This window comes from Sciurus carolinensis, chromosome 5 (genome assembly GCF_902686445.1).
Source record: "Sciurus carolinensis chromosome 5, mSciCar1.2, whole genome shotgun sequence".
NCBI lineage: Eukaryota > Metazoa > Chordata > Mammalia > Rodentia > Sciuridae > Sciurus > Sciurus carolinensis.
The window spans coordinates 24,429,694-24,457,002 of NC_062217.1; the positions used below are offsets into that span (position 1 = coordinate 24,429,694).

Here is a 27,309-nt window from a genome sequence, read left to right on the forward strand (position 1 = left end):
CAAGATGCTCTCTCAACATAAAAAAAAATCAGAAGGGTACCTCTGGGTTCAATCTTCAGTACTGCCAAAAATAAATAATTAAATAAATAAATTAAAATTACATAAAATATAGGGAATTATTAAGAGAAATTATGTCATAAATTTTATATAACTTTTATATAACCTTTATATTTTCTAGAAGTCACATGATTAAAACTATACTTCAGTGAGTGCCTCATGACAATTATGCTGACAAATATTAGCACTGTTACTTGGGAAACTAGTGTCAAAATAATAACTTTTCGTCTCTCACTACTTAATACCATCAACAATTTATGGCTCACGTAATAAATTAGATCAATGTTAAAAAGAACACCATTAGTCTCCCTTTAAATTTTAATTTGTTTTCTACATTGAAAGAATTCTGTCACTTTTCCCAACATAATTCTAATTCTTAGAATTGAATATAATATCATTTAATTGAGCTCTGGGCAATCAATAGTCCCGATGTCACTCTTAAAACAAAAACAAAAACATACCTTAGTACAATTTCATATTCTGAAATAGAAAAACTGTTCTAGAAATAAGAGTAAATCACTCATGGATATATTAGGAACATTTTCAATAAAGTTTGCTTATGTAATCAAAGCTATTATAGAACTCAGCAGGTGACTATTCAAATTAGTAAACTGCCATCTGCTGATAACAAAGAAATAGTAACACACCACTAGTAGTGCTTGAGTAGGTAGAAAGCTTCATGGCCATATCTCTCATTTTTGTAGTTACCTGTCCATGCCAGCATAGATAGGTACATAGCTATTTTAAAAAATTTTTTCTTCTACATAAATGCCAACAATGAGACATAAAGTTTTAAGAAACACCTCCTCACTAGCCTAAAGTCATACCTTACCATGATAAACTTTAACAAAAAAATTAACTGAAATTAATGTATCCATTTACTCAAAAGTAGATATCTAACTGCAATTTTAACACATAAATCTATTAGTGCCACTTCACAAAGCACCAACTTAGTTTTCTTACATTTTCCAAGATGCTTTCATTAATCTAAAAAAGTATGTATTTTTTTTTAAATCTAGTACACGAATACCACATACTTTCCATGCTATGCACACTCTCAGACAAGGATAGCCAACAGGCACACATGATACAAATGCTCCTCACTAATGAGCATGTGCAGGGCGATCTTAAACTATACATGTACTGCAAAATGAACTGTTTTCTTAACTTTTGTCTGTCATTTATTTCATGTTCTAGGTACCAGTTTGACCCAGAGTGACTACAAAAGTTATGCATGCTAGTAATGCTGAAAACAAAGGATAATACCTAAGTAAAAGCTTTGCTGTGTAAGCTGAGGCCCCTTCCAGGAAACAGGGAAAAGCATAAGAAACCAAGGTTAATAAGGGATTAGTAGAAGTCCTCTGACACTATAAAGAACATCTTAAATTTCACTGTAGATTACGAAGAATGTCTACTTATGATTGGGAGCAAGAACAAGTTATGGACAGAGATGTGGTATATATCTAATAGATGGAATTACACATTTTTCCTTTCCATCATTTGTGTATAACAGCATTAAAATAAAACCATTCCATTGAGTTTCTACTGAAAAATGATCTATGAATATATATTAAAGTGTTCTATCATTTATCTTTTAATATAAAAAGTGAAAAAATCATTTTATACCACAAATTTAAATGTAAAAGACAAAAAAGAAGGAAAGAAAAACCTATGGCTCAAAAGGTCCATACAAAGAACATCTCAGCTAAAATGTTTATCTTTGTTGTTGAAACTTCCTCTTGTGCCTGCATTTTCTATAGAATTAATGGGGGAAAACACAGCCTTTCCTGAAAATACCATACGAAATAAATACACAGAACCATGTAGGTACACATCTCACTAGATTTTTAGCAAAAGGTTGATAAAACTAAAATCAGAGTCCTTGTTGATAGTCCACTACAAAAGTCAAGGTATACATACCTTTTCAGGGGCCAGTCTCTGCAACAAAGAACCAATTACTTTCCAATCCTCTTATCCTTCCACCAAACATTCTATCACTTCAGCTCTAAGACCACTAACCAAAATTAAACATCTAAGCTAAAGCAGTACATAAAGAACATAACTGTTCCTTTCTCTAAGTTTCATGGAGGGAGGAGAGATGGCAGGCAGAGAGAGAGGAGGGAGGGAGGGGGGGAGAGGGAGAGAGGGGGAGAGGGGGGGAGAGAGAGAGAGAGAGAGAGAGAGAGAGAGAGAGAGAGAGAGAAAGAGAGAAAGTAACCAGCTTTTCCCTTTCAGACTTTATTAATAAAACCGCAGTTTCTACAAAACCATTCAACCGCACCATAATAAAACAATTCCAGAGTTTCTTTTCGGAAATCATCTCATTGTGAGCACCACTGCAGACTTTTATACTTGAAACCTATGTGGCTTAAACTAAAATGACCTCTAAAGTCCTCTTCAGCAAGAAAGAAGAAAACAATCATGATTCCATCAAAACATTAGCTATCTGTATAACCCTAATATAGTAAAGAGTAAGACGGCTTTTAGATCAAATAGATCTGGTTTCCAATCATAGGTAAACTGTATATCACCTCTAAACTTTCTGAACTTCAGTTCTTAAATGCTAACTGCTGTACTCACAGGATTACTATGACAATTAATTGCTGAATGAAGCTTTAAGTTCTGAGTGGTAGCTATAGTCATACAAATGGTGTCACTACAATGATTAATACTGGCAGTTAAACAATTCTGTCCACTTATACAACCATAACTGAAAGGCAATAAAACACTGAAGATGTCAAAGCTTTCTAGCATGATACTGGTAAGTTACTGAAAACAATTTACCTTTTTCCCCTCTAAAACTGACATTATATTCTAATTGAATTCAAGGAAAAGACCACTCCCCCCCCACAATTCCCTTTTTTGTAAGAAACGGAATGCACTCAACAGTTCTAAACATAAGATACTCTAAGAGTGCCCACTACAAACATTAATGCTGAAAAGGTACAATGTAAAGAATTGATGAACACTGAAAAATGCACCAAAATATTTCCAATTAGCATACAGCAGTGCTAAACAAGAAATGTTCAATTTAGCACAATTTGTACTACAACATTCTAAGTAAGTTTTATAGCACAATTTAAAGTGTACCAAATAGTCATTCTTCCATGGTTGCATTATATTTACTAGATCTAAGAAACAGTAAAAGTCCCATTTTCTTTTAAGTTATAATAAAGATGACTAAGTTTGGCTAGGGATGTAGCTCAGTTGGTAGAGTCCATGCCTTGCATGTACAAGGTGCTGGGTTAAATCCCCAGCACCACACCAAAAAAAAAAAAAAAAAGATAACTAATTTTTGTTGTGTTCAATATATTCCTTTAAAAAGAATTAAGCAGCAGGGTCATGATTTATAAGAGAAAAAAGTTCAAGTAACAATTTTGTTCATAATCATATGCAGCAAAGAAACCCTCTGCATGGTAACATTTGCACATCCTGCAAGAGATAAATGCTTTTTTTAAAAAAAGCACTATAATTCAAGTGAGATCAGGAAGTTACAAGGTAGCCAAGTAAATTTCAAAAAGACCATCAAATTAAAACAAATTTGGAGTTAAATTAACTCCAAATTAATTAAGTACAGAATAATATGTGCTTAAGTATCTACACACATGAGATTTTATGCACAAAATATGCCTCCCAGGATATACGAAAACTCAACAATAGTCACTGGGTAGGAACTGGGTGGCTGGGGTCAAGAAGTAGGCATGAGACTTGGTTTTCATTAAGTACCCATCAGTACAGATTGACTTTTTTTCCCTTTTGTGATATTGAGATTGAACGGGGTCTAGGGGGGCAGCAACCTTCCACTGAGCTTCATCCCCCAACTCTTTTCATTTTTTTTTTTTAACTGTGAGACAGGGTCTCCCTAAATTGCCCAAGCTGGCCTCAAACTTGTGATCCTCAGGCCCCAGCCTCCCAAATAACTGGGATTAGGGACATACACCACTGTGTCTGGCTGGCACAGATAGACTTTTGTGGGGATGGAAATGTACTACAGCAGAAGCAAGGGGACATGCACAAAAATAAAGGAAAAAGTAGAAAGCAGCTGAACCTGTTTCTTATATACAGAGTTAAAACAAGAAGCACAGCAAACAAGATATTCATATCAAATGTAAAAAATACTTTATGGAGCATTAAAAACATAGTATTATGCCCAAGATAATGCTTTTTCTTCACTGCTTCATCTCTATGTCAAAAATCAATAAGTAAAACACAAGTCTAAATACTAAGCATATTTGTCTACAGTTAATTCATACTCATAAAATGGGAGAAATGTAGTTACTGCTACAAATAAGGATTTTTCTGCAAGACACACAAAGTTTACATCAATTATATTCAAAGAGCACTAAAATGCTCAGAGTTGTGACATATTTGTATTAGGCATTCAACACATAGCGGTAATGACACCAGCACAGATCTAGACAAATTTGTGTTTTCTTGTATTTACTTTTGCACTGCCGCTTAAGGGAAATCTACTATCTCATTCTTTGTTTCTAAAAATGTACCACAACGTCAACTGATGAGTCATGGGTCACACTCCAAATTCTTATGTACCAAAGAAAGCAGGGCACAAAAGTCTTACACATCAATTGTAAGGATTGTCTAATAAAGCTAAGTAATAAATTAAGAGTTTTTTATGAGGTAACAGATGAGTTTTTTAAGATACAAGAAACTTCAAAATAAAACAGAATTTTATAAGAATTGACAAATAATTTTCCCCTTTTCCCTCTTCCAATAACTAGGAAAGTTTTGTTTTTCTCATTTCAGATCATAGAATATAAAAACCGCATTGAAATATTAATAGACACAAACTCAGGTCTTCACACACTAAACTCTCAGCATCATGAAAAAGGCAAATTAACTGAGGAATGATTTCCCCAGATGCCTCGCTTCTCCTCTTAAGTCCATCCTTCTTTTGCTATTTAGCCATTTCCCTGAGTGGGAAGGAGGGTGCGAAAGGGGAAGATGACCTTGTTGGGGCTGGGGGTATGGGTCACATACGTGGTGGTCCTGGATTTGATTCCCTGTACTGCATTCTTTTTAACAGTACTGGCTAAAAGTTTTCCTGGTGAAGACAAACTAATAGCTGAAGGGAAATCTGGAGTCCAGTTCTTCAATCCTAGCATGACCATTTAGATATAACCCGTTCAGATCTGACACATCATCTTATTTTCCTAAGATTTATCATTATCCTTCTCATTAATGTGTTTACATGCTTATGTTTATAATAAATAACACATGCTACCGCTCCCCCAGTACATAAACTCCATAGCAGGGCTCCCACAATTCTGGCACATAATATATACTCAATAAATAGCCAGTGGAGGAAAAAAGCTACCTTAGCTATCCTAGAACCTGCACAAACATGAAATATGCTTTCACTTACAACTACTATTCTTTTTTGTTTGTTTGTTTGTTTGTTTTGCAGTGCTGGGAGCTGAACCACGGCTACTCTTTATCTATAATTTACAATAATAAATTTTACCCTAATCTTGCTTTAAGGTTTTCTATAACTCAGTTTTATCATGCTGTATGACTAAATAATTTAAGAACTATTTACTGGTCTATTATGTTTTCCTCTAGCACAAACTGATTACTTCAGATGAACCCAAACAACAGAAAAAGAAAATTTAGACACTTTATCACATTTATAGAAGACTAAAATCATAATGGGAAACTTTTTAACAGGTAAATATTTTACAGGAAAAGCTAATACAATAAACACTAGTTGCAAGTTTGACTATGATTGGCACTGATTTTATCAAGTGTATTAGACCATTTTAATTGCTATAACAAAAGACCTAAAGCAGGCTAACTTTGTGAAGAAAAAGATTTACTTTGCTTGTAATTCTGCAGATTCAAAGACATGGTGCTGGCATTGGTTTGGCTCTGGTGAGGACCACATGGAGGATGGCAGGAGCACACGTGAAAGGGAGAGTCACATCCTGAAATAGGAAGCCAGAGAGGCTATTCAAGGGTCAGGCTAGGGTTTTTATGACAAATGGCTGTCTTGAGGAGACCAATATTCCCTTTCAAAGGCTTGCCCCCCAGCTGACCTAAGGACCTCCCATTTGGCCCCACCTTTTAAAATTCCCACCACATTAGGGAACAAGTTCCTAACACCTGAACCCTTGGATGATACACTCAAACTGGATCAAAACCACAGCAGCAGGGAGGGAGAGGGGGAGTTCTGGGGATTGATATTGGCCAAATTATATTGTTATATTATGTATTGTTGTGTACATATGAATACATAACAACAAATCCCAACATATGCATGACTATAATGCACCAATAAAAAATACAGGAAAAAAAAGACGAGTCAGGGGGGAAAAAAAAACCATAGAACCATACTTCTGTATTATGCAAAACAGATTCATTAAAATTTAAAATTCCTTTCTATGAATAGCAACCACACCATTAAAAAAATATTCAGCAGGGGATGTAGCTCAATGATAATGTATACCTACATGCCAGAGGCCCTGAGTTCAATCCCCAGTACCACCAAAAGAACAAAAACAACAAAACAAATGGCTTAAAAAAATTCAGATTCACAAAATAAATCCTGAAAGGTTTCTTAATGTTATTATATTCCTTCAAAGGTAGAAAAATCATTCACATATGTGGAAAAAGAACAGGTCAGAATCTCCAAAGAATTATATCTATTTTTAACAAAATTAGAAATTAATCTATTGATTTATCAATTAATGTATTTCATCTATAATAAAAGCATAAAGCCTAAAATTAGAGAAACTAATGGAGCTAATGAATATTTCACATAAGAACTAATTGCTATGGATACTTTTTAAAAAATCTATTAAACATCACTCAGAATAATCTTAAAAGGCAGGCATATCAACTATTGACCAAATGCATTACATCCTTGGTAACAGAAGCGTAGGATGCAACCACATGTATTCTGATAACTGTCTTTTCCTCATTAATTTTATGTTTTAGTTTCTACTAAACCTAGACTAATGATTGTTTTCCTACTGGTGTCTCACAACTATAAGAAACAAAAAGGATAGAGAAAGCCACAATTAGAATATACAATGAAGAACCACTTCAGAATTGTGTTCCAGCCCAATCACTGACATCAGTCTTTCAAATTAAAACTATTCCATGTATGTCAGAACTTTTCCTCTTGTTTCCAAGAGTATGGTCTCAGAATCATGTTCAAAATATTTTGTTTGGACCTTTATCTTATATCATATATAAAAATTGACTCAAAATAGATCAAAGACTTCAATGTAAGACTCAAAAACTATAAAACTCTCAGAAGACAACAGAGGAAAGACTTCATGATGTTGGATTTAAGGATTTCTTGGATATGACCCCAAGCAAAAATACAGACAAAAAAGAGACATCAATCTTAAAAACTTCAGAACATCCAAAAGACCCAGTTAAAGACTGAAAAGAAAAACTACTGAAAGGAAGAAAGTATTTGCAAAACATACATCTGATATGGGGTTTAATATCCAGAAAACATAAAAAAAAGTCTACAACTCAACAAGAAAAGAAGTAACTTTACTTAAAAATGGATCCAGAACTAGAAAAGACATTTTGCAAAGATGATAGACAAATGGTCAACAAACTTTATATGACAAGATGTTCATTATCAGTAATCATCACAAAAATGTAAATCAAAGCTACAATAAGATATCACCTCACACCACAGGAATGGCTACTATTCAAAAAACACAATTATCAAGTGTTGGCAAGGATGTTGAGAACTGGAATCCTTGTGCACTATTGGTGGGATTGTAAAATGGTGCAATTGCTATGGAATATAATATGGAGTTTCCTCAAAAAATTAAAAATAGAACTGACATATGATCCAACAATCTCACTTCTGAGTATATATCCAAAAGGATTGAAAGCAGAGTCAGAGAGACATTTGCATGCTCATATTCATAGCAGCATTACCCACAATAGCCAGGATGTGAAAGCAACCCAATGTCCCTTGATGGATAAATAAGTAAACAAAATGAGGCATATACTAAATACAATGGAATATTTTTCTACTATAAAAAAAGAATAAAATGCTGTCACATGCTACAATATGAATGAACCCTGAGGTCATTGTGCTAAGTAAACTAATATAAGTCACCAAAATAGACAAATAATGGATGATTCTCTTTAAATGAGGCATCTAAAACAATCAAATTCATAAAAACAATGTAGAAGGGACAGGAAGAGGGGAAAATAGGAAGTTGTTTAATGGTAGTTTCAGATTTACAAGAGGAAAACGTTTTGGAGATCTGTTTCATGACATCATGAATAGACTTAGCAAATGGTTAAGATAATAAATTACATGTGTTTTACCACAATAAAAGGAAAAAAATGAAGCAATATATTATTTTTCTATTAAATTTTCATTATTTTGCAGGATTCTCTTCATTTAAACCACTGAAAGTTTAGTATCTGAATGAGAAGTGTTAAGTGCAAAATATTTCACCAGATTCAAGTACTCAATACAGAAAAGTCAAATCTCATTAATAGTTTTATTTCAATAACATGTAAACACATTTTAAAAATATTGTTTGAATAAAATTATTACATTTTTAAGAATTTGCTGCATTAAGAACAATGAAGAGAAATGTGAGGTCAATGAAACTGTATTTGCTTCATAAGATTAATACTGCAGCATACTTATAGGCGGATGTGAAAAACTGAGCAGAGAGAAAGAGATTAAATATAGAATAACAGAGTTAATCCATGATGCCTCTCCTGAAAGACACTTTAAAGGATGGAACTGAGAGTCATTAGGAAGAGTTAGCCTTCCGCAGAGCTGAGACGTCAGTTCAGTAGGTGAGATAAAAAGGGAAGGGACAGAAATTTTAGAGAAATCACAGACCATCTTAATTTTCTCCATGAAATTATCAGATTATTTTCAGACTATAGAAGAGGTGGGAGTTAGACAAAAACTTGTGAGTAATAAAAGTATGGAATAACCAATGAGTAATGAAGAACAAAATCTTCATTAGGACAAAAAGGCTGTACATGATCAGGCCCTGCTTTCCTGCTCTCATCCCCCAGCTCTCTTCCAACCACCTTCTGTATCTCAAAGTCCCATGCACCTCCAATTGCTTCCTCTAGAGAGGGTTCACCTGTGTAATACCTATTCATCCACTTATTCCCTCAATGACAACTTCCTAAAGGAGGGTTCAGTGATACTCAACTCACCAGAAATGTTATTTCCCCTTATATTCCGACAACATACTCCACCAGTCCTGTCCAAGAAACATGCAAACCACACGTGTAATTTTACAGGTTCTATTAGCCGTATTGTTTAAAAAAAAAAGTGAGCAAATTACCTTTAATTCTTTAATCCAATATATCTAAAGTGTTATTAAAATGTGATCATTAAAATTTATTAACAAGATATTTATGGTTTTGTTATTAATTCTTTAAAATATATTTTACAAATGTATTTCTCAATGCAGACTAGCCACATTTCTAAAGCCCACAGTCACATGTGTCTAGTGACTATAACACTGGATAGCATAACCCTATGCTATATCTTCAAAGCATTCATCACAGTTTGAAACTGTGTGATGTGTCTATTAGTTAATGAAAGCCTGTCTCAGGTCAGTGTCAAAGCGCTTCAAAGGTACCAAACTGAGTGAGGGGAATGGAGAGAGGGGTTTGAGAGTCAAATCCCTGAAGGGTGAAAAACCAATGCTGGGGTGGAAGCAGGGTTCATCTTACCAAAGCAATGTGGGGCCAGAAGCAGGGTTAATCTGAACAGGGGTAGATCTGACAGGTATAGCACAAAGACAAGTTCAAGAGATGCAAAAATGCCATTATTTTTCAGTTGCAAGACTGCAAGTCTAATAAATATTAACACAACAGGGGACATATAGTGGAATAAAGAAATTGGCAAACTATTTCTGTGAAAAGGGTACTGTGGGCATGAGAAAGATAGAAGGCTTGATAAGAAGATTGATCAGAGAACAGGATACAGAAGTTTAAGAATACATTTCTAATATGGAAAACTTGAGGAAATGACAATTTACCAAATGAATGTTAAAATTCAGTGGAAGTGATGGTCATCAGAGTTGAAGAGCTAAGGAACTAGAAGTCAAGGATCTCAGTGGCGCTGCTTTGAATGATTAACTCCTCCATTGAACGTCTTTTAAGAATTTAAGTTCTCCAAGGGCAGAAAGTGTCATGTGTATTCCTGTGTATTCCACATAGCTCAGTGCCGATCACAAGATGTATGCTTAGGTATTAGTTGAATATAGTTAAATTGAGAAAAATCAAAGTTCAAACACTAAAATCATATAGAAGAATAGTGTTCTCAGTATTAAAAGATTTAAGTGAAAGCCTCCAATTTGTTCAGTAATTACTTACATGTTTAATTGATAATAATTCTATAAAGAATTAAATTTTAAATTTCACTGAAGATTGGCAGCCAAAATCTGGGTAAATATTTCCCAAACTTACTTTAATCTATAAAATAGCCAACAGAGCCTCTGAAACCTTGATTATAGCCAAGTATAACTTATTTTACATAAGATATGGGTTTTTAAATCAGAAACATTTTTGGGCACTTGGTTATTTAGAAGTTTACTCTTTCAATAAAGAAAAATTGAAACTTCATTTGTTTAACACATGAAGATAACTTGCTTTTTAAGTAGATATACAATGACTGTTTTCTAGATTATTTGACTTTTACCTATTTTCTGCATTTGTTTCTATTTCTCATTTCTCCTATCCAGTCTAATATTGAGGAAAAAACCAAATTTTCCCTCACATAATTTCTCCACTGAAAAATATTAACTGCCAGAAGTAAAAGTCCTAAATCTCCAGCTGTGAAGATAAAGGTTAAATCATGCCTAAGCCCTATCTGCCTTAACATTTCTGTCTTAGCTTTCCAACTACCCTTATCAAGACTTCAGAGACTCTGACCTGGAGTTCTGGAATAATAAAGAGGACAAATGTATGATGCAGCTGTTGTCAGTTTACCTCTGTACAATGCTATATCCCTATATAAATGTTTGTTTCTCCTTTCCACACCCCACAACTATGATGATAAAATGTGAGGGAAAAAAGGTGGCGGTGGTGGAGAATTATGCAAATAACTGCGGCATCTGGCACTAAAATAGTTGAATCTCAACAGTCATCAATCCTCTATATTCTTGCATCTTCTCATAAGTACATGAAGTACTTTAAGTGTACTGACTGGATCAATTCTCTCTGGTTTTCCCTCTGACCAATGATTATTCCAAAGATATGGAGAAGTCTGTAGACCAAAAGAGATCAAAGCCAATGGATCTAATTCATTTGTGCATACGTTAGTATTTATTTTTCTAAGTATTTGAGAATGCTGCAGTGAGCAAAAGAGAATCTATGTTCTGGGAAGAAAATATTTTAAAAACAGAACCTAGGACACCTGCTTCTTTGAAATCATTACTAACTGAGCCGGTGGGGTAGCCCAATTGCCTAGTACACATGAACCCTGGGTGCCAACCCCAGCACCTCAAAATACAAAACTAACAAAAAACTAACTAGGGGATCATTTATTATTATAATGTATAGCCTGAGTATTTGCTTTTTTAAAATTGCTCTTAATAACATCTCAGGTTAACATCCTTTTTTTTTTTTTTTAACCTGCTGAAGCCAAAAATACTTACATGACTGCAGATTTTTCTGTTGTGTTATGAGGAAAAATAATATATGATAGAAAGCTAGGGTCTGGGGATGTAGCTCAGCGGTAGAGCACTTGCCTTGCGTGTGAGGCACTGGGTTCAATTTTCAGCACCACATTAAATAAATAAATAAATAAATAAATGGCCCATCAATAGGAAAGCTAAAGGAATTCAATTTGTAAAATTTCCAGGCCCTCATAACGAGGTCAATTTAGGCCCATCCAAGATGTATACATAGTACTTCTCAGTCAACACTGCTTCTGAGGAGAGTAAAATCCATGAAATGAGATCTATGATTCTTCTAGAAACCTGGTTGGGTTTGGATACAGGAAGGTGGACCCGAAGCAAACTGTGGCCCTGAAAGCAGAGGGTGAAGTATGTGGCTCTGCATAACAAACTTTTTGGGCTTTGAGGGGGCAATCAGAAAGAAGGAGAAAAGAAACAGAGTAAATCAGATTATAGAAGCCTGGAGTTCTCCTTTGATAGTGGCCAAAATACATTTTAAGACTAGAGATGACTGATATTCAATATCAACCCTACTGCCATTGCTATACTATAAACCTCAACAACCCATTCTCAACATTTCTCCCATCTTCCCCCAAATCTTTCAAAAAGCTCCCCACCCCATGCAAACACAAAGGCTTTATGCAAATTATTTTTCCTTTTCTATTCTTTCCTAGCTCCTGTCAGATACATCCATCCAACAACTGTATAACAGACATCTCAACCATTCATTTAGCACCTCATTGGCTGGTCCCAAACTGGAACTTATTACCTTTCCTTCCTTCTCTGCTGTCAATTGTTTTTAACTGTCTCTTCTCACAGCCTCCAACATTCCACTAGCTCACTAATGCTATCATTACTAAAGGAACAACAAATATTTATTGAGCACTTGGAATGTACCAAGTATTGTACCAAGGGTATTACATGCATAATTTCACATGATCCTCAAACCCTCCTAAACAGGTACTATGATCATTTCCTAAATGTTAGGAAATCAAAACTCAGGCAGGATAGTAATTCAAAGGATAAATGATGAAATTAGAATTTGACCTCTGTTCTGACTCCACAGCCAGCTAAACCAGAATACACCCGTGCCCCAAGGCAAAAAACCTAGGAATCATCCTTTTCTCGTTAATCCTATCTAGTCACTTGGGAGAGTCCAGGCTCCTAAATGCCACATCATCTCTTTTTACCATTGCCTTCAAACAGAATGACAACTACCACTAGCTAAGTCCTTACTACCTATCAAACACCATTAAGTAATACATATTTTTCTTTCAACTTTTATTTCCTAAACCCTAAGAGATGAAGAACCTAAGGTACAAAGTAGTTATATGGTGAGTGACAGAGCTTGATTCAAATCTGGATAATGATGAATTGAAAAATTTTGAGCACTTAGCTCCTAAGTTGTGACAGTCTCCTACTTTGTCTTTACCTCCCATCTGGACCCCACTGTCCTCCACACTGCCACAGATATCTTTTTGGAATGCAAATGTTGTCATGACATTCTCCAGCTTAAAACTGGCAGCTCTATATCACTGGATATAGTCCAAATTTCTTAATATGGTAGACGAAACTTTTGTTTTCTGCTCAGGACAGCTTAATAAATATTTGAATGCCTAATGCAGGCAAGGCAAAGGGTTAAGTGCTTTGAAATGAATAACACACCAGCCCCCTGATTCCTACTTCAACCACAGACATTGTATTCTCTAGTGGGATTAGCCATACGCAGATCTCATAACCCAAAACCCCAAAGATACATGTTTAAAATATATCTGGCAAAGTCCAACACCAATTTTGAAAAGTGCCTATGTGAGGCCTCTCTAACAAACTCCAGGCAAAAATACTCTTAAGTTGTCACAGCACTTTGTTCAAATTACTGTCAGGTAATCAGCAGAACAGAGGTATGGATTAGCTTCCATAAGAGACTGAGCATTCAGGGTAAGAACTTGACCTCTGCCATCAATGCCTGGCATGCATTAGGCACTTTATGAGTGGTAAATGAATAAACGATGAAAAATTTCAAGTTTAATGGAAAGAGCAAAGGAACAAGACACAAATTAAGAAGTTAACACACAAAGTGGGCTGAATTAAAAGTAATGTTATTCTACTGTGGTTCCAACTTGGCCTACATTTCACCCGTATAGGAAAACTCACATGTGGGACTTGGACAAGCTAAAAAGGCACAACTTTGTTATTCCTGGCTCAACAAAGCTTTGACAGGTCAAACAGGATACTAGAACCCCTTCTTTCTTTACCTGCCAAAATTCTTTTTCCAGGGGGGTGTAGGGATGGAAATCAAATTTATCAAAGTAAACAGAATTGATCGGAGATCCAACTTCATCAGTGCTGTGTCACAATACATGCAAGAGAAAAATCAAAATCTGTCCTGGGAAGAGGGCCAATTTCCAAGTAAGTACTGTTGCTACAAGAATGTGAAATTCTTAAAGTGAAGACAGTTAATAAACCAGAGCTCACAAATGTTTCTCCTGCACTGCCACTGCTTTTCACCCACCTTCGTTTCTTGATTTCTGTGATTTAAAAAAGAAAAATCTAAATTGAACGATGAAGCCCATGCATGAGTGTACTTCAGTATATGGCAGATAAAAATATCTGGATCCACAACCTTTAATGTAAACTAAAATACTAGAAGGAACACTATATAAGTCAAAACTCCTGATCTAAAACGTGGCATAAAGCTTTGAAAAGCTAGTGGGGTGTTTCCTAAGCGGTGCTCTCTGAGCAACTGCTTCCAAATCAAGATCCGTATTTTCAAATAACCCCCTGGAAGATGTCAAATCTGTCTTCCATTCTCTCCAGCCTAAAGGGAAACGTGACAATTCACAGGCAACAGGCTGGGGCGAGAGAATGATCTCTCCCCATATCCTCCCACAAGAACAAAATCCAACGTGAGGGTGGCTAGTGCCACTCATTCTCGACAATACATACACTAAATTTTAAACTCATCCACTCCTCTACCCTTCCTTAAAAAGCAAACGACGCAAAGATCTGCACCACGGTGGCCGCAACCACCAAATGCTAACAGCTGGGGGCCGCCCGCCTTCCACGCGCCTGCCCCGCGGCGGTACGGCACAGGGCACTGTCTCTGCCAGCCCCGCTGCCGCTCCACGCTGTCCCCGTAGCCCAAGCTAGCGAGGGAAGCCGCGGAGGTCGGCGGCTCCGGGGCGGGCCGCGGCGCCGCTCCGGCCGCCTCCCGGGGCGCGGCGCCGCCCCACACCCCGCCGACGCCCGCACCTGAGGCGGCAGCCCGGAGCCGGCGAGAGGGCACGGGGCGAGGCAGCAGGGCAAAGTTACTCACTGAGAAAGTGCGGCTGCCCGGGGCTTACACCGGCTTCCAGCGCCGTAGCCCAGCGCCAGCTCCCGCTCTCCGCGGCCCGCTGGGGGAGAGCCGGGAGCCAGCCGGGCTCCTCTCCGCCGGGACTCGCAGCCGCCGCTGCCGCCGCGGATTTCCTGGCAAGAAGAAAACTCTGGCCAAGACTTCACTTCTCAACCGCCCCTGCTGCCTTCCCGGGGGCGAGCGCCAGGACCGAATGGCCCAACCCGACACGCACCTGGGCCAATCGGTGGCGGCGCGGGGCGGGAGTGGGGCGGGCCAGAAGGTACTTCCACCTATCCGAGCGCTCAGGGGGCGGGCCAGAAAGGGCCGTCACTCCCAGGTTAGAGTGAACCTACTCCGCCTCTCGCCGCCCGCCCTCCCCCACCCGCTCTGGGCTGTCCCCGCCGCTCGCCTGATTCCCCTGCAGAAGAGGCTGAAGAAATATCTGCGCGCACCCCCGACCGCGGCGAGAAGAGTGGAACAGCTGGGGAGGGAGGGAACGTCTAGGGGAGTAGGGGGTGGGGCGGGGTGGAAAACAGGTGGCGCAAGAAAGCAGAAATGTAGGTGTGTTGGACGAGAGGACAGCTAGGGGACTGGCTGGGATCTGGAAGTACAGGGCAAGGAAAAGAGCTGATCTGCGAGGAAGAGCACCTGAAGAATAGAGAGGGGAGATACGGAGGAAGAAGGGTGGAGAGTGAGTCTGGTGGTGGAAGGCGGGGGCTGGGATACCTGGGAACAAAGGTTGAGCAGGAGGTTCCGTCGGTGAGGAGGTTTAAGCAGCCGAAAGGGTAAAAGGAAAAGGAAGGTAGTAGCGGGGGAGGACATAGTCCAAAGGAAGCGGGGGGGGGGGGGTTCCTGGGGAGAAAGAAGGCTGTGGAGGAGTTTTCTCCCAAACTCTCACTCGTCCTCAAAAAAAAAAAAAAAAAAAAAAAAAGGCAAACTCTTGTTCTTTGATCATGTGCAGCTGCAAGAAACCCAGCGAGATAAATACCGTCCTACACCGTAGTGTTGTTATGAAATTCATCTCTTCGAAAATTAGCCTCCTCCTTTTCCTAGGAGGATTAACTATAGTCTAAGCCTGCAGTCCCATGCAAGTCCGTGAAGACTGGGATCCGGGAAGGGCCAGTCTGGGAGCAACACCGTCCCTCACGAGTCTAGTAGCAAGTCAGAAAGAGGCCTAAGAAGGAAGGTGATTTGGGGACGACAGGTGAGGCCCGCCCCCTTTGCCACCACATGGGAAGGTTCCAAAGGCAGAGCTCAGATGCCCATAGGCCTGTTTGGGCCTCGAGGTGAGGCCGGCGCCCGACCCGGTGCGGGTGCTCTTACAACTGGAGCGCCAGGTGAGCGGCTCCGCCGCGCGCCGTCCTCCCCAGGAAGGCGGGGCTCTGGGGGCGGGGCCTCTACGCCACGCCCAGCGGCTGGGTGCCGGCGCGCCGCTGCGGCTCCTCCCCGCTCCTTGCGTCCTGGGCTCCTTCCGTCGGTCCTTTCTTCCTTCCTGCTTCGCCTAGCGTTTCGCGATATGGGGCAGAGCCTCCGTTCCGCCAGCACCACCTGAGGATCCCGGAAACCGCCCCAGCGATGGAAGAGGACCAGGAGCTGGAGAGGTAACGGCCGAGGAGGCGGGCGTAGCCGGGCGGGCGGGCCTCGCTCGGCGAGGGGAGCGGGTGACTGAGGGGCACGCGGCCAGGCCGGGGCCCAGCCATCGCCGCCAGGCCCGGCAACCCAGAGCAGTATTTCCGGGCGCTGAAAAGAGGGAAGGAGAGAGCAGAGCCTGGCCCGATTGGGAAGAAGGGGAAGAGACGTGGATGTGTTTAGGTAGAAACACCCCGAGGTATAGTAGCCATCAGGGAGGGAAGCCCCGCTGGGAGACCAAAGTTCTGTCCCAAACTGCCCACTCCCATTGGTGTAAAGTCAACCCCCAGGCCGCGCGCGGTTCCTGAGTGATCGGGCCTCCGTGTTGAGTCAGGCCTGAGTGCCGGTAACTACCGCTCACGTTCCTCTCTGTGCAGACTGCTTATAAAGCCTCCCTGAATGCTGAGTTCTTTTTCTCCCTGCCGCTAGACCCATTTTACATCTTCCCCTTCCTAGTTTCCTTAACCTCTTGCAAATGGAAGCCATATAGTTGAACTTTCACATTGATAATCGATAGTTTTCATTCTTATACAAAGCAGTTTTTTTTTTTTTTAACCCTTTCAATTCCTTTTCATCTTATGGCTGGGCCTACCCTATTCTAATCCTATACCTCTCTTGTGGCTACCAAGAACTTCTTCTTCCTTTCTTTTTTTTTTTTTTTTCTTCCCTTTCTTTCAAAGCTTTAAGTTTTGTGTTTTTCTGAGAAAACTCCCCTTGTGGCCAGTGTGAATGAGCAAATAAAGTAGGGATAAACTGGAGGTAATAAATAGTTATGAATAGAAGTTGTGGAGGCAGGAAAATGAGAGTTCTGTGTAATTGTAGTAGGTTCATGAATTGCATTTGCAATATAGTGTGAAAAAACGGTAGTCACAAAAGAGTATTCAGAATGATCTCATTTTTATAAAAAATATGTGTGTAGAAAAATGTCTGGATTGAAGACCTCAATGACTGAAGGCGAGAGGAAGACAGCCCTGGAAATGGTCCAGGCAGCTGGAACAGATAGACACTGTGTGACTTTTGTATTGCACGAGGAGGACCATACCCTAGGAAATTCTCTGCGTTACATGATTATGAAGAACCCGGAAGTGGAGTTTTGTGGTTACACTACGACCCATCCTTCTGAGAGCAAAATTAATTTGCGCATTCAGACGCGAGGTGCTCTTCCAGCTGTTGAGCCATTTCAGCGAGGCCTGAATGAGCTCATGAATGTCTGCCAACATGTGCTTGACAAGTTTGAGGCCAGCATAAAGGACTATAAGGATCAAAAAGCAAGCAGAAATGGATCCACATTCTAGTCCCTTATGCAGGATACAAGAAGGACTATCTTCTGAGATTTTCTCTTCGTGATTGTGCAGAATCCAGAATTAGAAGTTTGTGGTTACAGCATGCTTTATCCTTCAGGTGTGGTTCTAGCTATTGACCCACTACAGCTGTTGGAATCCCTACAAGAACCTGTGTATTAACCTAATAAATTCCCTCTTTTATTTAAACTAATTTGACTGGTTTCTCTTCCTTGCAGCCAAATGATCCTCAAGGATGACCCCCACACCTTTCTTAATTGAACCAACAGTGAAAGTGAGGAAACTGAGAAAATTGGGGCCCTAAACAAGGACTTTGATCATAGGAATTAAAAGGAATGTTCATTCTTGCCTGGTTGGGATGGTTAGGGAAAGGAGGGGGATGCACTAGAACATGACCCAGTAGACTAGTTGATTTAAAAAGGAGGAAAGAAAACTAGGAAGGGAACTTCTAGATTTTTAACTAATGAGAATTGCATTCTTTGTTAGTTGGTTGAGTAAAAGTGGGGAATTTGAGGGAATTATGAGAATTCTGGTTTTGCATAAGAATTTAGTTGATATCAAGATCCATCTTCATAGTATTTGTTAGATAGATACCAATTTACTTCTTGAATTTCAGGACACTAATAAAATATTTAGTCATGACCTGAGTAAGCCAAGAGATTTTGATTGTTTTATAGGATAAAACTGGGATGACCAGAAAGCATTTTCAGTCTTTAGGTAGGTGTGTACGTGTAACCTAGGGTTACATAGAAGACACTGTTGAAGTAAAAATAAGGGTGAGAAGGAAAATTCTGTGTTGGGGGATATGGCTTTTTTGGAAAACTTAAAAAATATTAATCACATCACACCTAAGAGCCCTCATATCTACCTCTTCAACCTTGTGTCTCATAACTATCCTACCCAACGTACTTCTTAATTCACCCTACGTATCTGTCAGCCCTTGATCCCAAGGATTCCCTCACCCTTCAGTGCCCTGTGCTTTGAATCTTTTTTTGATGCTGCTGTTCTCTTACTGGAGCAGTCCCACCATACTCTAGTCTAAGCCAAAATTTAATTATTGTCAAACTCCCCAGCCTACCTTGGGAACTTCTGTGTGCTATCGTCACATTTTATTTTTCCTATCTTGATATTTACTGTGCTCTTGTTAGTGTTTGTTTTCTACCTACCATATCAATTTGCTTGGTAAAACACTGGATGAATCCATGTAGGTACTTATGGCATATAACCTTTTGGTCACTCACATTGACCTCTTCTAGCCTGCCATAGATTCTACATTTCCTACCCTCAGCCCATTTCTTGTACAGATCTCTGTATTTACTGAGTACTTGGTTTGTGCCAGGCCTTGAGCATAGAGTAGTAGATGAGGCACAATTGGTCCTGTTCTCACAGAGCAGGCATTATAAGAACAACATTAAAGAAATAAAGTTGTAATTCTGTGAAAGAAACAAATATAGGGTCAAGATAAAAACACGAGAGTAATCTGCTTTAGGCACAGAAGTCAGAGAAGGTCTTCCCAAGATTATAGGAAGAGAAGGAGTTTGCTGTGCATTGTAGAGAGAAAATACATTCTGGAGGAATAATGTATGAAGGTCCTGAAGCAGAAAATTGGTTTGAGGAATTGAAGGTATTGGAAAAAGATTTGCATATTTGTAGCATAGTAGGCAAAGAGGAGAAGGACCTCTTTCAGTGGGAGGAAGAACTGGCATGGTAACGTGGTTGGGTTTTAAGTACAGTGGGAATGACATCTTGATTACTTTAATTACAACTGGGAGAATGAATTATAGGGAAACCAGAATAGAACCAGAGAGACAAACTAAAGAGTTGAAGTGGCCTGCAAGTTGATAAGCTAATGATGGGGGAAAGGGTGGATTTGAGATGATTATAACTGAATTGGTGGATCTCAGGAATTGGGTGTAGAAGATGAGGAAACTGAAAGATGATTCCTGTTTATGAATGAGGTCTAACTAATAAAATGGGGAAACTTAAGTAGGAAAAATGGGATGAAAGGTGGAAAAAGTACACTTTGAACATAGTAGGCAGCATATATGTGAGTTATCTAAGCTGGAAATAAACTCTTGAGTCTTCACCATAAAGAGAATGTAAATCTATAAAAATTTGAAAGTGACAAAGGGACCAAGCCCTGGGTAACCTCAATACTAAATGGTGACTAAATGAAGAGTAAATTGGTGAGATAACAGGAAAGTCAGCAAAAAGTTGTGAAAGCCAAGGCTTTAAAACAGGAGAGATACTAAATGAGTCAGATAAGCACCAAGAAATGTCATTTGGAGTTAGGCACGGAGGTCACAGGGTTGCAAATAGCATTAGTTTTTGCGTCTAAAAAGGATAAACATGAGCTTAGTGGCACTTATCTGGCATGTGCAAAAAAGTAAACAACACTGTGCAGAGAAATGTCTTAGTTTGAGTTTTCCAATAATAAAAAAAGCACAAGGGCATTCAAGAAGTAGATTTAAGTGAGAGGACGAATGAGGAAAGATCAAAGTCATGGAGTAAGAATAGAAAATATTCTCTTGGGACAATAGAGATTCTAGAAAGCCAGTGTGTTAGGGAATTAACATTTGTAGTTGTAAGAAAGCCAAAAAGGGGTAGTGAAGAAGGATCAAATTTTTTTGCCTCTTCCAAAATTTTGCCTATGGGTAGACTTTTAGGCATAGTAAATAAGATTATTTACATGGAGTTTAATTCTGAATCCAAGACCTGTCAGGAGATGAAAAGTTCAATTAGTGAACATAGAGGCATAGAAAGATGATAGTAGACTGAAATTATTAGTACACATGGGAAATGTACCCACTGGTGACCACTGCCACATCTCATTATTTCATTGTGCATAAAGGGTTTATTATCATTAATCATGTGGCATGCAGTCTTGAATTAGGTTAACCACAACCGGTTCATACAAAACATCTTTAGAATGCAGATGGGGGAAGATAAAAACTGCATGCAGGGTAGACAGGATAACAAGAGACCCAGACCTGTGGAAGGATCATTGCATGAAGTCTGTAGGAACTGAGGGAAGGCTGAGTTGGTCTAAGAAAGGGTGAGAGAAATGGATGGGAATCGTTTATTTATACAAACAAAAAATCACTTGATCAGTATCTGATTTGCCTACTAATAGCATTTCACTTGAAATAGGCTAAAGTATTATTAATAATTCAATATCAGAAACTGATCAACTGTAGAGTACTATGCCTTTTAAAGAGCCAATTATGAAATAATATGATTGCATACCAAAGGCTTTTTAATATATAATAATTCTGAGTACTTGCTTAGCACTTTCCATTTCAGAGTACTTTTCAAACTAGTTATAAATTGCTGTAACATCTAAGTGTTCTAGTTAATTGGCATCATGCACAGATTAATGCAAAATCTCTAGAGAAGAAAAGGTGGATTTAAAAAGTGATCTTTGCAGTACTGACCCACAGTGTCTTGTTTCAAGATAAAAGCATATCAAGTTCATGGCCCACAGTTCCCCACCCTTCTTTTCCTTTACTTAAGCATAATAAGATTAGATTCTCCAGCTCACTAGATAAAATAATCTTTTTGTTTAGCATCATTTAGATTCAGATAATCTTTGTAAGTAACATCCTTCAAACCACGTTCTTAGAAATTTTGCCCAAATGTTCTGTTCTGCTATCAAGGGCCTATAAAAACTAAATCTAGCCCTTTTCTACTCAAATTCTTACTGTTTTCCTTTTGCTACTTGAAACATTTTAACTTGTACTGGTACAATTACTATGTTGATCTGTTTTTTCTCTTTTCCAATAATGAAGTTCCTCCCAAATTTAGATTATGGAACCACTGATTATTTCTACAGTAAGTATATGCCTAATAGCCTTGAGATATTGATGGAAATAAGAGAATATAATATGAATATAATGCAATCTATCCTAAAAAATCTTATGTGGTTTTGGGCAGGGCATGAAAAAGGAAATAAGTTGTGTTTACAGTGGTGAATATTAAATGCTAAACATAGAATGGAGTGTGTAAGAGACACTAGTGATTATTTCATGAGCGCCCATTCTGCCAGCCACTGTGCTAGACACTGAGGGTAGCAAACAAGACAGGTGTCATTTGCCTTCTGGGAACTCGTGGGATATTGAAGTTGATGGATTGATAAAGTAGATATTCAGGATGAATGGCTTTCCTCTTTTCCAGTGTAAAGGACCCATTACAACTCTTTAGCTAGGAAATGCCATAACGTTTTAATTTTTTGTCTTATACTTATGTGCCAAATGGATAAATGAAAGGGAACATTGGAAGACACAGTGTTAGGGGGCATTTGTAATAGTCGAGGTGCAGTGTAAACAGGGCATAGTTGTAGGATTGGAAGTAAAAAATTGATACAGAAAATTACTGAAAAATAAAGTAAATTAGAGACAGACATAAAAGTGAGAGAAGGGTTGAAAATGACTCAAGTTCTTTGGGGCTCCACATCCATGCTCATTTATCTCTTAGTTTTTATCGTCTTCAAATTTGCCCTTTGCTTTATTCAGTAGTGAAGAATTTGAATACAGTGAGAAAATATGCTGTTTTCTTTTCAGACTTCACAAGAATTTTCATAATCTCAGTGCCTGATTAATTTTTACAATTTAAAGTGATACTTCTTAGTTTTCTTGCCACTCCCTCACAACCAAACACCAGTGAGGTCAGGTTTACAATCTCCTCTTCCCTGGCCTGTCTAGTAAACAAATAAGAGTGGGTAGGCTCAACAACCCTTACCTTCATCTTCCACACCAATGTCACGATAATTCTGATCCTTTCTAAGGATGTGAATCCAGGGCCACAGATTGAGGGTGGGCAGAGGGTCAGGGAAGAGAGCAGACTTACTCTGCCATCTGCTTTCCCAGGTTGCCCTCTTAAAAGGCAACATTTCATTTGTTTATTCTATAAATATTGAGCATATACTATTTGCAGGCACAGTTTAGGTACCAGGGACACAGCAGGGGACAAGTTAGCCCATATATAGGTGTATTTTCTAATGGCAGAGATAGAAAATAAGCAAATGTATAAATATGTTATCCAATTTCAGGTAGTAACATAAACAGAAGTAAAAGAAGAATGGCAGAGAGGAAAAGCACTGAAAGATTGAGTACTCAAGGCAGGCCTTTTCTGAGGAGCTGGTATTTAGGCAGAACAATGAAAGGAAAGACTATGGATAAATGAGAATAAGACCAAAATTTTTTTTAGAGATGAGCTTAAAATTATTCAGCAATTAAGAGGCAAAATTATGAACATTTTTAAAGGAATAAATTTTGTAGTTCAGCTGTGTGTGTGGTTTTTATTAGTGCCTAAATTTACATTACTTAACTTAAATCTGTATTTACTTAATAGTTATAGTAAAGAGCATTAGTTACTGGTAGGAGAGTAGGGTATTGTAGGTGTTTCAGACTAGTTGATACAGGTGTTCGTATTGAGGGGAAGTTGTTTTTGTAATGGAGCCTTGTCTTTTTCTTGGTATTTTTTTGAGAAAAGAAGTACTTTGTACCTTGATAACTACCAATGTAGGGGTTTCTGGCATCCTCATGGATATCAAAACCTACCAATGCTCAAGTCCTTTATATAAAATAACAATATTTGCATATCTTCTGTATACTTTGAATGAATGAATGTATGCATGATCAAACATCAGTGCCACAACAGGAAGGGAAAAAAAACTGTAGAGAAGGACATCAGCTTTATCTTGTGCTTCATCTTTTATCTTCTGTTGATATAAAATAAAAGTAGGGTATCTCCCACTTGAAGTTGATCAAAAGCACCCCCCCTTTTTTTTTAATGTGCTGAGAATTGAACATAGGGTATACTAGGCAAATATCTACATCCCCAACCCAAAAGAAATTTTTATTTTATAATACCAGTGTAGGAGAGTAACTCAGATTTTCCTTGGTCTCTTGTCCCCACAGAACTCCAATGAAGCAAAAGTTGTAGGATTATTGTTTTAGGTACCGTGGAGTGGAATTCAAAGGATTTGATTCTAAGGTATACTGCTGTGTTATTGTCAAATAGTACATTCCTAACCACCTCTCTCATAAGCCTTTTATTACAAACATTATTGCTTTGGGAAAAAAAAAAAAAAAAATGCCTGCATTTTTTTTTCCAGCAACTATTTAAGGATCTGCTATGTTCCAGGTACTAGGGATACAAAGATGAATCTCATTTGACTCCTGTTTTCACAGAGTTTGCATTCTGATTGTGCCAGAGTTGTGTCTGAAGGATAGGTATCATTTCTTTCAAGTTTCCCATGTCTTTTTAAATTGTAGTTCCACTGTAATCTCAGCCTCTTGGGAAGCTAAGGCAGAAGGTTTGCAACTCTAAGGCCAGCCTAGGCGATTTAGTGAGAGCCTGTCTCAAAATAAAAATTTTTTTAAAGGGCCAGGACTGTAGATCAGTGGTAGAGTGCCCTGAGTTCGATCCCCAGTGCTATAAAGAGTATATATGTATATTTGTGTGTGTCTATATGTTCTTTATTTATTGTATTTATTGAAAAATGTCCAACACACACACACATACACACACAACACACTATGAAATGAACTCCATGAGTGCAGAGATTTTAAATTGAAGATGGACTCTAAGTTTGTTTATTTAATACTTTGAATTTAAAAAACTGAAATAATAGTCTGTAAGCTTTGAGTTGATTTGTGGTTGTATGTCTTCAGCTCCATAGTCTGTCATATATAGATGATAAGAGATTGGGCCTATCTAGGAGGAGTCAGCCCTAGGAGTTCATTGAGACTAAAGTGCTCTTGACCAGAGCAGGCAAAGAGAGAGTAACAGAGGAATAGTCTGCACCATAGAAACCAAGCAGATCTGTCAGGTATTGTCAGGTAGTTGAGCCCAGAGAGGTAACCAGATCCAAAAATTGTTCATGGTGCTTATACATATGTAAGAAGGCAGGAGTTTGGATTTGGAAGGCTAAGTCTGGCTGCAAGTGAGAGCCTCTCAAATAAGAAATGACCTTCAAGGCAGACATTGTTGGTTTTGTGAACACCTCTGTACCTACTGCATGATCTCAGATTTGAGGCATTCACAGGCCCATATTTCCAAAAATAAAATTTAATGGGGTGAACTGATATAGGGTTGCTCAAGTTTTATTTTGCTCTTTCTTTGCAAAATGGACTTTTCTTTGCTTTGGTGGAAAATTGTCAGAAATCTTACTCTTTATATGGCCTGAAGCATATGAAATACAAAACCAAGAAATTAGTTGTGTCATTTTTATCAAATTTGCTTCACAATGTGAAGAACAGACCCTTGCAGCTTTTCCTTATATCCTCATGAGCATTTTGTCCAAAAGTGTTCATTTCTCACCACCATATTTGGTAAGTTTTATGACTTAGAATAAATTTAATTGGAACTCAGGGTTCAAGGATCACAGAGCACTGAGATTCCTCATCTAAACTTATTCAGATTCTGGTTTGCTTACTTATGTGTTCGGCATACTTAAGAATAAATCCACAGTGCTTAGAATACTTAGCAGAGTTTTTTCTTCAAAAGTAATTAAAAAATCAGAGACATCAGCTTCAGTTGTCACTATATTCCCTAAAGATGAGGTATAGAGTACAACCATCATGTTCTTTGTCAAAGTAAATGAGTTGGATTTATGTTCTGCATCAGACCTTGTAATCTAAGTCTTCCAGATGTGCTACTAACATTTTATTCCTACTTTCTGTTCATTTATCTGTTTACATCTTAACTATTGTATTTTGTCCTTAAATGGATAGAAAAAAAAATAGTAATTCTAGGGGTTTATAATTAGAAATTGTTCTACTGAAAATGTCTGTCTTTAGAAATGTCAGTCCACACAGGTGTGCCACTGTCTGCTGCCCAGACTTGTAGCAAGCAAGCAGAGGGTTCCCTTCCTATTTGCTGTTCTAATAGGTTGGTCCCCATCTGAACTCTGTGCTTCAGAACAAGCTAGGACATGAGAAAGCCGACTAGGCTTATTCCTAGCCAAAAACAGATGGCCTAACAGCCACGTAACTGTGTGTGACTATAAGAAGACTCATTCAAGTGGGAAAACCAGTTTAATCCTCCAAGATATTGTTTTTCCCATTTATAGAAAAGGAAACTGAGATCTGGAAAAGTTAAGTAGCCAGCCTAATGTCATGTGGCTAGTGAGTGGACAGGAACCAGGACTGCTGACTCCTTAGGTTCAACCTCCAGTGGCCATGATGCTGCCTGGGTTACCTCCATCAGGCACATATGAAGACCAGGCTTTGCCAGGACATATGCTCTGAAGAGTTCAGTTTAAGAAAACAACTTGTTGCCCAGTAATCCTTGATTATTTGTAAGTTGAGGCTGAAACATTGAAAATGGGACTACTGTTTTTTATAAATCTAAATCATAAGAAGAATTGATGACTTAAGAGAGTATCCAGTTAAGGACCAGTTTACTCACTGGGCATGTTGGCAACTCAGGAGGCCGAGATAGGAGATCACAAGTTCAAGGCCAGCCTCAGCAAATTAGTGAGACCCTCAAAGTGAAAAATAAAAGAACTGGGTAGTAAAGATCCCCAGAGTTCATTTCTCCTCCCCCACAAAAATGGGTTTACTCATAATACTTGGTTCATGAAAATATCATTTTCCTTTTCTGTTCTGTGTGTATGTAGGTGGATGTAATAGGGATTGAATCCAGGGCTTCACACAAACCAGGCAAGCACTCTACTATGGCCTTTACACTATTTTTTATTTTGAGGCAAAGCCTCCCTTGTTAAGTTGCCCAGGCTGGCCTTAAACTTGTAATCCTCTTCTCTGGGATTACAGGTATGGTCATTGTGCCCAATGAAAGTGTCATTTTTTATTTTAAACTTCATTGGCATATCTTTAAAAATGTTATTTTAACTTTTAATCTATGTTGTGCCAGCAGACCACTAGAACATCTCAAAATATAGAAAACATCTTCAAAATTGAATAAAGTAAGGATATGTCTTGATTGAAAGCTGTCTGGATTAAGTCAGAGTTTTAAAGTTTGAGTCAGCTATGCCCTGTGCACACATCAGTCTCTCTAACCCTTAGTTGCCTAGCCAATAAAAGTGCTCTTTTAAGAGTCAGTGAGGTAACATATTATGTTGTAAATCCTTACACACAGTACATACTAGTATATAATATTTGTGTTTTGGTTACCATATATTCAACTATCAATACCATGCTGTAACTAGATGGTTATTATTTTTTAATTCTTAAAATAATACCTTGTATTTGTTCAGTACCTTATAGTTGCAAAGTAAATATGTGTGATTGCATTTAATCCCCATAGGGACTTTGAAAGGGCCATAGAAATGTCCCCATTTTACACATTCCATAGTTCTGTGATC

At 38.4% G+C, this 27,309-nt stretch overlaps 3 protein-coding genes across 6 annotated transcripts in view; 2 read left to right on the plus strand and 1 right to left on the minus strand.

The window, feature by feature from the left end:
- The window catches only part of Lnx2 (ligand of numb-protein X 2), an 83,962-nt gene extending 68,672 nt beyond the window's left edge, over positions 1–15,290 (minus strand). For 3 of the 4 annotated variants that reach the window (XM_047552886.1, XM_047552885.1, XM_047552884.1), the window contains exon 1: positions 15,031–15,289. The gene's annotated coding sequence lies outside the window, so the exon portion shown is untranslated. Of the gene's footprint in view, positions 1–15,030 lie in introns of all 4 variants that reach the window. The other variant, XM_047552887.1, reaches the window with a different exon arrangement.
- A 1,228-nt stretch (positions 15,291–16,518) lies between these two features.
- LOC124984826 (DNA-directed RNA polymerases I and III subunit RPAC2) lies at positions 16,519–18,174 on the plus strand. Its single transcript, XM_047552888.1, has 2 exons — positions 16,519–16,652; positions 17,600–18,174. The coding sequence occupies exons 1-2, from the start codon at positions 16,627–16,629 to the stop codon at positions 17,973–17,975; spliced, it is 402 nt and encodes a 133-aa protein (XP_047408844.1). The 5' UTR covers positions 16,519–16,626; the 3' UTR covers positions 17,976–18,174.
- Positions 16,525–27,309, plus strand: part of LOC124984827 (protein POLR1D-like) — a 38,295-nt gene continuing 27,510 nt past the window's right edge. The window contains exon 1 of the mRNA XM_047552889.1: positions 16,525–16,652. Within this exon, the coding sequence (XP_047408845.1) occupies positions 16,627–16,652 (26 nt within the window). The 5' untranslated portion in view covers positions 16,525–16,626. The remainder of the gene's footprint in view (positions 16,653–27,309) is intronic.